Consider the following 11,874-nt stretch of genomic DNA (forward strand, 5'->3'; position numbering starts at 1 on the left):
CATCAGTTTTTTTAAATACATACTTATTTTCAGCATTAATTTTCAACTTATAGGTTAACTTATTTCATAGGTTTTTCAATCGTAATCAAAAGATCTAGGTAAAATATTTGAAAACGGTAAATAAAATTTATGAAGAGGTAGGTAAAGAACTGTGTGAGTAAGTACTACTTAAAAAATATTTATTTTCTTCAACAATTTCTGTATTCTTGTCAAGAACTGGTTTTTGTTTCCACTTGAAACTATGATTATATAAATTTACATTATCTTTCAATCATGGTAGATAACGGGTTAATCTTATCGTTAATGATCATAACATAATGCTTGAGATAAAGAACAAGAGAGTTGAAATCAGCATACCCACCGCGAATAACTTCTATTTACCTAATCATACTCGTATTTGAATTTAATAAGAAATTTAATTATAATTCATGTATTAGATGAAAATACTTTAGGACAGAAATGCAGAATATAAACTTTAATATACCTATTTATAAAATTAAATAATTTATTCTAAAACAGACAATGCTAAACAAGTTTAAAAAGAATTAGGTAAGGAGTACAAATTATATGCCTTTAATGAATGCCTCATCTGTGTTTATTTTAGATACTTAAAGACCAGTTTTTATCCTGAAGTTTTTCGTGAGCCGAAAAAATTTAAATCTATTAAATCCAAATAACTTACTTTTATTAAGTAACAAAAAAAAAATATGTTTACCTAAAATTTAATGAAGAGAAAAATAAAACAAAATCGTAAAAAGAAAAGAAACTTAATGTTGTCAATTTGCTGTTCATTTGCTTTCATGTTTTTACAATAGATAAAGTGATTTATATTTTCTGCGAGTGTTGCAGAACTTAATACTTGAAATATTTGCAGTGACTGCGAAGTGCCACAAAAACTTTGAAACGGGTCGCTATTTGGACAATACTGCTATAGCATCAAATACTAAAAAACGTAAAAATTTACATTTAAAATTGTTCAATTGAGCAGAATGATTTCGTGAACAGTTAAGGTTGCTTATTATTAATACTCAGAGGCTAAAAATATTTAAGTTTTATATATTATAATAATATATTCATCAAGCTATTACATCGTACAAACCATCGATTCACGATTCAGACCATTAGACATATTCGCGTGAACGAATGTTTGAAGGATATTATAAATTTATCATTCCGTTTGTAACGTTAAAAAATATATACGTTTATATATAGATGTGTGTATATATTCTTGCTCAGTGTCATATTCTGAGGTTAAATTATTAAGTATTAAGTTAGCGTTTTCGAATAGTAAAATAAATTTTGTTTTTGTGTAAAAAATAAAATTGCTGTTTCAATAAGATTTAGTTGTTTTACAAGTTTTTATTACAGTTGTCATGCAACTCCCATAACCATTTGCTTATATGCCGAAATCCATACAACAAACTCTACAGTAAAGGAATTTTTCATAAACGAGTTCAGCAACAGGGCCACTATTTTGAAAAAAAAATTAAGAGATGCTCCATGAACTCTTTTATCAGATGTCTTAAACACTTATAAAGCTTTTGTACGAATGTCTCAGAAGTTACAGAGTCAACTCTATCTTTTCTCGTGGGCTTAAACATTATAAAAAATATTAATTTTTCCATTACATACTTACATATGTATGTATTTCTAAAAAACCAATGGATCTAATATTCAATTAGAGGGTCAAATAATTATTCTAATTAATATAATTTTGTGAATCAATTAACAATTATAAATTAATTATTAGTGAAGGAAAAAAGCGAAATGTAAAAACAGCAAAAATTTTTATATTGTGTCAAAAAGTAGGTTTATTCGGAATTTCTGAACAGTTAAGTTGAAATCATATTCAATAAAGTATTTTAATTGGTTTTTTTATTTAAATATTACCAACAACATTTTTGTCAAGATGATAAAAATTTTAAAAAAACTTTTTATATTTTGTGTATTAATTCAAAAAAATTTTAGTTCAAATTTAATATTTGATGTGAATGAAAATAACACTGGCCTACCTATACATATTGATGTGATTTCGAATCATTTTCGAAAAATATTTTGTACAATTCGACCAAAAGTGATTTATTTTTGCTTTATTGAATCTTTTAGAAACACGTCAGAATTTTTTAACGAAATTTTACAAAATTTACATAAATGCGACATAAAAGTAATGATATTTAGGTAAGATCATATTTCAATGCCGCACAAATTTTTGTAGAGAAACATCAGACATATATTATTATTTTGGAATCATACTATTATAAAATATTCTATATAATTATACAAAATTAGAGAAGACTATTATAATTGTTCGGATGCCTTCAAAAATAAGTTTTCAAATAAATTCATTTCTTTATTTCAATTTCTTTCAGCATTGAGGATTTAGATTTAATAACAGAATCCGTTGAATTGCGTTATATAGTGTATTTATCTAATAAATTTGAACCTACAGATACTTTACTTATATTGAAAAAATCTTATTTAGAAACACATAATGTTCGGATTATTGTTGGATTTGAAACTATTGGAATAACAACAGACATATGGATGCAGCAGATATTTAAAAAAGCAAATGATTCAAAAATTGAAAATTTAGTATTGATTTTTTATAAGAATAATAAAATTAACACTATAACATATAAACCATATGAAGTAGATTTTATTAAATATTTAGAACTACAAAACTTTACTCAACAAGAACTGTTTCGTTCTCAAATAACAAATAAAAATCTTTACAAATTTGAAGGTTGTGTAGAATCTGAACCAGGCAAAATGATCATATCTGAACAAAATAATCAGAATTCTCGACTATATGGGGTTGATGGTGAATTTATTGAATTGTTTATTAAAAAAATTAATGCTAGTAAAAGCTTTCATAAACGGCACGAAGGTTTAGTATGGCAACCATCTTCAATTTTAAGTTTAAGTGATGATATACATATGATTATTGAATATTCAATTGTATTTGAACAAGATGATTTATGTGTTTTACTGCCAATTGCTGAAAATTCATCATTTTATAATATTATAATCATATTTCAAATGAAAACCTGGTTATTAACAATTATTTTCATATTTATATTTTATAATATATTTAAAATTTTAAAGGAGGAAGAAATTTTAATAATGCTATTCGGTTCAATTTTAGAAATATCGGTGGATAATATTTTAATTAAAAAAAAATCAATGAAACTTAAATTTTTTTATACTCTTTGGTTACTTTTTTGTTTGATATTGTCATCTTGTTTTAAAGGAAAACTTTTCCACAACTTATTAAATCCTGTGCTAGCAAAGAATATTAATACTTTTTCAGAGTTGATTAACTCAAACTTCACACTAATTTCAATAGAATCAGGAAATAAATAGTATTTGTTACTGCTATCATTCATTTTGAAAACAACTCCACAAACATCCGTGGAACGTGAAATATTAAAGAAAATTCAAGAAGTACATAGTACTGACACATATTTCAAATACTTATCATCTTATAATCCAAATTTTGGTTATATTGAAGCTAAATCATTCATAAATTTATTTATAAAAAGTGAAATAAATTATCCAAACCATAAGCCTTTCTACTATAAAATGAAAAATTGTATTTTTCCATCAATGCGGGGATATTTTTTACCACGGAGCTTCAATTTGAAGCAAGATTTCAATATACTTTTAAGAAGAAGTCGTGAACATGGTTTTGATATACACTGGAACAATATGGCAGAAGTCTATACAAGACAATATCAAGGAAAATACTTCAAAATTAATGTAGGTCTTAAGCAGAATGATTCAAGTATTTCTTTAAAAATAGAGCATTTAATGGTTGCATTTCATTTGTTGCTAGTTGGCTTTGCAATATCATTATTAATTTTAATTTGCGAGATTTTATGCTCAAAATTTTGTTAATGTGTTAAATTATAATCTGGACACTAATTGTAATGGACACTAATTAATAATGTTATTTGTAGTATGTGTTTATAACGTTAACTAAAATTGCATGTTCACAAATTTGATGTATTTTAGAATATAATATCTGTTAAAATTAAAGATAATATTTAATAAAACAAACTTAAATAATAATGTATGTATATATGAAATTTTAATAAGTATGTTTTAAATTTTGATCAAGTTTTATACATAAAATCTCTAACATTGTAAAAGGGAAAAAGTGTTTACTTTTAAAATTCCAACGTTACAAAGAAAAGATTTGATGTCTTCAGCACATTAACAGACCGCAATTTGTATTATCTAATTTCGCAGAATGTAACAAAAGATTATGAAAATATCCTTTAAAATATTCCCTCTAATTTTAAGTAAGAAAGCTTTTAGTTAACATACCTAGGAAAATCCAAAGTTGATCCTTAGTACAGTTTTTCTTTGTATTATCCGAATCCTTTAAAAGGTTCGTCAGTTGCTTCAAGCACCAAACAAAACCCAAATATTAACTTTCAATAAATTCCATCAACTAGTTCCTTAGATATGGTAAAAAATGTAAAATTGACCCTAGCTCCGAAATTTCCGAGCTCTGATCTTTTCAAAAAATGTATAAGTTCATCGTTTTCATATCCAAAATTTAAATATTAAATTTCAAGGAAATTGGTTGGTTATTTCTCTTTATATGAACAAAAATGTAAAATCAGCCCTAAAAATTCCAGTTCTCTAATTGATATATTGTAAAAGTTAATAAAGCCGTAACATAGCCAAAATAAACTCACATATAAAATAACATTCAAGAGAAGCCATAACTATTAATAATATTCTTCTGCTTCCATCAATATTTAATTAGACGCGTCAGAAAAATGTTTGTTAATTAGCAGTAATAAAAATCGTATTTTTCTTTACAATGAAATTTTCATCAAATTTATTTATTAACATTGTTAATAGTTTATTATAGTTCGTTTGTTAATTTGATATTTTAAATTTCATGTATATTTCATGAAGACCTAATTTTATTGAATTATAATTTTTAAATCTTTAAATACAAATTTTTACATTTAAAGGCTGGCTAAAAAGACGCATTTTGTGTAAATTATTAAAAAAGGAATTTTTATATATTTTTTGTATCATAAAGTAATAGTTTTTATTAAGTTATTTGAAATGGGCTTTTAAAATTTATTCATAAAATGTAAGATAGTTGGACACATGTATATACGTAGGTAATCGATAAGAATTAACATGCATAAACTTAAATTTTGCTATCAAAATTTTCGTTTAATCGCAAAATATTTACAAGTCAAAGTATCGATATGATTTAGATTCTAATAATTCTAAAATTCAAAAGTTTAAATCCACTTGTTACTAAATATAATAGATCACATACATACAAAAAAACTTTAACACCGTTGCGGGATTTACACTACTAGTTTCAAAAGTTCCTTCGATTGTTGTTGTTTCAAGATGTTTTAGAATGTTATGGCTTATATACTTAATAGCACTATTCCAAGAAATTCTGCAAAAAAGTATTTATTAAAAAGTGTTGTCTGCCCGAGGACGCGTTTACAAAACTTCTATACCCTTATAGATAGAAAGCTGAAATTTCATATGTACATAGATTTTATGTAATTTAACCTATTTTACTCCTCTAAAAATTATAGCACCCCATAAATGCCATTTTTTAACTATATATTATAGCGAAGAAAGAAGAGTTCTTCAAAATTTGCAAACGCACAAAAGTACAAGCTGATTCTGCTTTTCACAATGGCATGACGATGAAAACACAATGGCCGTTCAAGTTAACCGTTATCAAATTTTTTCCCAAATTTTTTATATTGTTTTTCTTTTACACCCCAGATTGTAGAAGTCTGAAACGGTTTAAGATAATAGTAAATAGTTCATTTCATTATAGGAAAATTTTTTTCACCTTCACCCTCTCTCAAATTATCGTCTCTTGAATCTTAGCGCCTTTCCGAAACTGCAAGTGTTTCCAAATGCCGTGTCGTTTAGAAATATATTGCTCATAACTACATTGATCATATTAAATGTATGCAATCTTTCAAATATTCAATTTGTATGCAATGAAAGTAATTGTGATAATAACGAAATTTTAATTTGTAATTTAAAAGATTGTTTTTTTAGCACTTTTCCAAAAATTTTTTCAAAAAAGCGCTTATTAGTTTCCCTCTGTCCGCCCGTCCGTCCGTCCGTCCGTCTGTCCGTCTGTCCGTGTGTCTGTTTACAAAACTTCTACACCCTTGAAGATAGAAAGCTGAAATTTAATACGTACATAGATCTTTACTAGAAACTTATTTCCATAAAACAAAATTCTCCCTCCCTCTAGAAGTTATGCCCCCCCCAAAACCATAAAAATGGCCTTTTTTAACTATTTGTTGCAATGAAACCATAAGCATTTTTAAAATTTTGCAAACGCAGAAATGCAGCGGCTTGCTTCCCCTAGCAGGGCATATTGTAGTTAAACTTTAGAAAAACAAAATGGCCGTTCAAATTTACCGTTATCTAAAGTCCGCTTTTACCAAATTTTTGATGTCGTTTTTCTTCTAGACCCCTGCCTGTAGAAGCTTGAAATTTTACGGGCTTTTAAACATTAACAAATAGCTCATTTTGTTAGAAGAAATTTTTTTTCCGTCTCAACCCCTTCTCAAGTTATCGCCTCTTGAAATTTGTAAAATTTGAATTTTTGACACCTTATATATCCGAAACCGCAAGCTTTTTCAAATTTCTATAAACGCAAAAAGCTAACGGTGAGCATTATGTTAACCCCACTTTATATTAATTTTTGCTTTATTTCAAAGACTGCATAAATCGTTCATCCTAAATATATGCAATCCTAGAAAAAATGAATGAAAATAATTTTAATAGTGTGAAAGGTAAACATAGACTGTATTTAAAAGCAGAATTTTCACTTGTTGAAGGGAAAAGTATTACAATACAAACCAATAATATAGCAAGAAGTGCTACATTTGACCCAACTTTATTTAATTAAAGGTGATTAATAATGAATAAAATATTATATGTAGTAAACATAATTTTAAATTTTAACTCCATTGAAATTCAGGTGCTATAAAAAAATAAAAAAAAAAAAACTGAAACTGAACTTATCAAAATACACATTTTGTTTTTTATTATTTAGGTTTTTCAATAAGTAGTTCCTGAAATTCAAAAATCATTCTTCTACTTCACAAAAACACGAAAGATCAATGCATATTTTGTATAAAACTTTAAATAACTTTAATTTGTTTTGTCATTTACTTTACATAACTTAGACTCATACAAATCTATTGCATATTATTATCAGTTTTTGAAAATTATTTTTCAATTCGATATTATTTTCTCAACATGAATAAACATTTTACACATGATACAGCTCTAGATTAGATAACAGTAGATAACTATAAATATAATATGTTAAGCAATAACTTCAAAATTTAGTTTGCTAACTTTATTTGAACCAAGTTGATGGGCATTGTAGCACTAGCCTTTATTTAGAAATTTACTTATAATTATACTTTTAATTATACTACATCAGATTCATTTAAATATGGATTTAAAATTACTTCTCGCAATATTACTAGTGTTCATATTTTCCTCTAAAACAGTTACAATATGTTCTGCAGAAGAAAATAATAAGGATTGGTGGAAAAGAACAAATTATTATCAAATTTACCCGAAATCTTTCCAAGATAATGATGGGAAGAAAGGTATTGGGAATTTAGACGGTATTAGAGGACGTTTGTCATATTTGAAAGAGATAGGTATTAACGCCACATGGTTGTCACCAATTTTCAAATCTCCTATGGTTGATAATGGTTATGACATATCCGATTTCAAACAAATCGATCCTTTGTTTGGAAGTATGTATGCTTTTGAGCGCCTGATTGAGAGGGCGAAAGAAATTGGAGTTAAAATTATATTAGATTTTGTACCGAATCATAGTAGTGATCAGCATGAATGGTTCAAAAAATCTGTTGAAAGAGAAAAGGGTTATGAAAACTATTATGTATGGCATGATGGCATACCAGACAAAAAAAACGAAAGTATTCGTTTGCCTCCAAACAATTGGAGGAGTGTTTTTCGTGGCAGTGCATGGACATGGAATGAAAAAAGAAAACAATTTTATTACCATCAATTTTACAAACAGCAGCCCGATTTAAATTTTCGCGAAGAAAAAGTAAAGGAAGAAATGAAAGTAAGTTTTATTAAAGTAAATCAATTTTTCAAGTAAGTAACTTTAATTTGTTATTAAAGTATTTTAATGTGAAATTTTTTATTATTAAATTTTTTTAAATTTTTTACTTTAGGATATTTTGACCTATTGGTTAGAAAAAGGAGTGGACGGTTTCAGAATTGATGCGGTTCCACATATTTTCGAACATAAGGATTTTCTCGATGAACCAGTAATTTCGAATGTTGATCCAGAAGAGTATGCATCTTTAAATCATACTTACACATATGATCAAAACGAAACTTTTGAAATAATTTATGAATGGCGTAAAGTATTGGACGATTACACAAAATTAAAAGGAGGAGAAGACAGGTATTAAAGAATTTGAAAAAGAATTTAGTTAAATATGAAATTTGAAATAATTGTTGTTTTTCCAGGATACTTTTAGCCGAAACGTACTCACCGTTAGATGTCAAAATGAAATATTATGGAGCTAACGGAAAAAAAGGAGCTCATTTTCCATTTAATTTTATTTTGTTTAACTTAAATAAGAAATCAACGGCCTCCGATTATGTAAAATACGTTGAAGATTGGATTAATGTCATGCCAGAAGGGGAGACTGCAAACTGGGTGGTAAGTTCATTTTTTATTCAGAAAAAAAATTTTTATTGAAAAAAATGATTTTTGGTAAAGTCTACTTAATCTTTGCAGCTCGGTAATCATGATAATCCTCGCGTTGTTAACAGAATTGGTCGTGATAAAGCAAATTTATTAAATATGTTTATGTTGTCGTTGCCGGGAATAACTGTTACGTATTACGTAAGTATATATGTAGTATACATGTAAACATGTAGGAGAATACACAAACATTTTATTTGATAATTGCAATTAAGGGAGAAGAAATTGGTATGGAAAATATCGAGTTACCTGAGTCAGATTATATAAAAGATGTACGCGATGCTGAACGTTCACCAATGCAATGGAACGACAACGAATCAGCTGGATTTACAAGAAATGTAAAACCATGGTTGCCGGTGGCCCCTGACTATAAAACGCGAAATGTCAAAATACAACGTCAAAAGCCTTTGAGTAATTTGAACCAATTCAAATTTATGACCAAGTTGCGCGAAAAATATAATTTCTTTGACAGTAAAAACTTTTCTATTAAAAAGGGAAGTGAATCAGTTGTTATTGTTACTAGGTACATAATTTATATTTAATTGTAAAGTAAATTAGAAATGAATTTAAAAAAATTTATAGGTCAGAGATTGAAATATTTTTCAATGTTGGAACAACATCACAAAATGTGAAGATTGACTGGTATAAAAAATTTGAGGTTTTATTCATGAACGAGCACTCAAATAGACGAATAGGGTAAACACTATAAAATTATTCTGAAAGAATATGATTAAAATATATCTAATTTGTAGGGACATAATTTATCCATCGGATAGTAATTATGTGATCAAATTGTTACCAAATGAAGTTTTAATCACGAAAGTTTCATCTTCATATTGACAAAAATTTAAATTGCGATTTGGATTGTGTTTAAATTTGATAAACAATTTAAATGCTGAATAATGAATGACTAATGAATTCGTACTTTGTGGCAATATAAATTCACTGATTTAAAACTCTTTATTGAATAATAATTTTGATTAAATAAAACAAAAAAAAAAATATTAGATATTACTTCCTCAATGGGAGGGCGACTTGGTTTTACCTCCTAATAACATCGAAAATTTTTAACGAAAAAAATATTAAGAAAAGCAATATTATTTTGCACAAATCACTTATATATTATTTAATTCCCTTTGTGAAATGTACTTTATTATTTTATATTTACCGAAAATAAAAGTTCGAAGACATACAAAAGTTTTTATAGACTTTATTTTAAGTTACCTAAATTAATCAAAAATATTAAGGCATTTCCATAAATGCCATATATCGCAGTGCACAAAGAAAACCGCGCTTTACTTATGTCCATACAAAATTATTTATAATAACATAAATATATTTTATGAGCATTACTAAAACATCAGTAATATAGTAAAATTGTTATGAGTAGCGAAATTACTCTGTATTGCTTTTATAAAATAGTTGAAAATATCTTGTATCGAATGTAGTATCTGGTTTATTTTACCGCCAGACGAAGTTTGTAAAATTTTAATTTTTGGAGCTTAATATTTCCGAAACTAGAAACATATCCATCTCATCAAAAGGTGTAATCGTTTATCTTTCTTCACTTAATTTGAACATATTTTTTCATCCTAAATGAATGCAATAATTTAATATATTTTGATAAGTTAACTAAAATAAACAAATTTTTGGAACAGTGCTAATAAAAGACTAGCACACCTGGAACTCGATTTGCTATCTAGATCCCTTCCAAAATTTGGAGTCGTAAAACAAAAATCTAAACAAAATACACATAAAACACATTCTAAAAATTTAAAAATAAAAATTCCAATTACATATGGAACATAATGTATATTATTATATTCATATTAAAATAAAAATAAAGTCGGGTCAAACCAATGGTTTGTAATGTAGCACTTTACTCTTCAATAAGTGAAAATATTCTTCAATCTATATATTCACATAAGAAGCTATTTCAGGGACTGCATGCATTTAGTATGACCGATTTATGTAGTCTTTGAAATAAAGCAACAAAAAAAACATTTAACAAGGTGTTAACATAATGCTCGATTTTAAGGGTTGGTTGCGTGAATTAAGAAAAATAATTATATTTTTTAATGGCATGGAATTTACTGTTAGCTTAAATAAGATCCTATAATAATAGAAAATATAAGGTGCCGAAAATTAAAATTTTAGAAATTTTGAGTGAAGATAACTTTGAGAGGAGATGGGGGGAAAATTTTTTTCTAACGAAATGAACTATTTATTAGCCTAAAAGCTGTTAAAATTTCAGGTTTTTACAACCTGGAGTCTAGGAGAAAAACGACATCAAAAATTGGAAAAAACACATTTTAGATTGAAATATGATATGGTGCGATGGAAAAAGCAAGCCCACTATGCTTTTGCGTTTATAAAATTTGAAAAATATTTATGGTTTCACAACTTAAACTATGTTAATTTTAAAAAAATGTTGGAAAACTGCTAAAAATAACTTTATTCATTGAAAATTCATAATTTATCAAAATAAAGATAAAAATCTGAGGTGATCATCACATAACCGACCGCAATGTATATATTGCCTTGTTTAGTGAAATCATTACAGAAGGTTATGAAAATGCATTTTGAACACTTACTTTTAATTTTAAGGAAACAAACTTTTAGCTAACATAACTAGAAAAGTGTAAATTTGGCTCTTAGTAAAATTTCGATTTGTCCCACCCGAATTCCCTGAAAAGTTTACTAGTTAGTTTCGGTAACAACCAGAACTAAAATATCAATATTCAAAAAATTCCGTCAATTCGTTTTGTAGATATGTATGTGCCTATATTAAAATATAAATAGTTAAATGTTTCAATGCAACCAATAATTTTACTAATATTCTGAAATATTTCAATTTGCCATTTATTGACAAAATTTTTTGTTTAAGCAAGTAATAACTATATTACAAAAAGTTCAAAACAACAAGCAATTTTTTAGCAAAAGAAAATATTTAAAGTAATTACGAGTATTATGTTCATTGTGGTGCTTAGGTAAGCCAATTTTTCCAATAATATTATTTATACACTGTTTTATTCATTCCATGTTTGTTATAAGAACATTATCATGTATAAAATACATGTAATCAT

General features: G+C 26.7%; 1 protein-coding gene across 1 annotated transcript; it reads left to right on the top strand.

The window, feature by feature from the left end:
- Nucleotides 1–7,385: 7,385 nt before the first annotated feature.
- LOC129611048 (maltase A2-like) lies at nt 7,386–9,988 on the top strand. The gene is made up of 7 exons (XM_055523963.1): nt 7,386–8,134; nt 8,247–8,482; nt 8,548–8,743; nt 8,822–8,929; nt 9,004–9,311; nt 9,371–9,484; nt 9,541–9,988. The coding sequence occupies exons 1-7, from the start codon at nt 7,487–7,489 to the stop codon at nt 9,626–9,628; spliced, it is 1,698 nt and encodes a 565-aa protein (XP_055379938.1). The 5' UTR covers nt 7,386–7,486; the 3' UTR covers nt 9,629–9,988.
- Nucleotides 9,989–11,874: the final 1,886 nt, after the last annotated feature.

This window comes from Condylostylus longicornis, unplaced genomic scaffold (assembly GCF_029603195.1).
Source record: "Condylostylus longicornis isolate FDR11 unplaced genomic scaffold, ASM2960319v2 ptg000048l, whole genome shotgun sequence".
Taxonomy (NCBI): domain Eukaryota; kingdom Metazoa; phylum Arthropoda; class Insecta; order Diptera; family Dolichopodidae; genus Condylostylus; species Condylostylus longicornis.

Excerpts from the sequence above, each read along its gene's own strand:
- LOC129611048 (XM_055523963.1), top strand. The coding sequence starts at position 7,487 with ATGGATTTAAAATTACTTCTCGCAATATTACTAGTGTTCATATTTTCC. Across the intron at positions 8,930-9,003 it reads GAATAACTGTTACGTATTAC|GGAGAAGAAATTGGTATGGA; the intron begins GTAAGTATATAT and ends ATTGCAATTAAG. Across the intron at positions 9,312-9,370 it reads TCAGTTGTTATTGTTACTAG|GTCAGAGATTGAAATATTTT; the intron begins GTACATAATTTA and ends AAAAATTTATAG.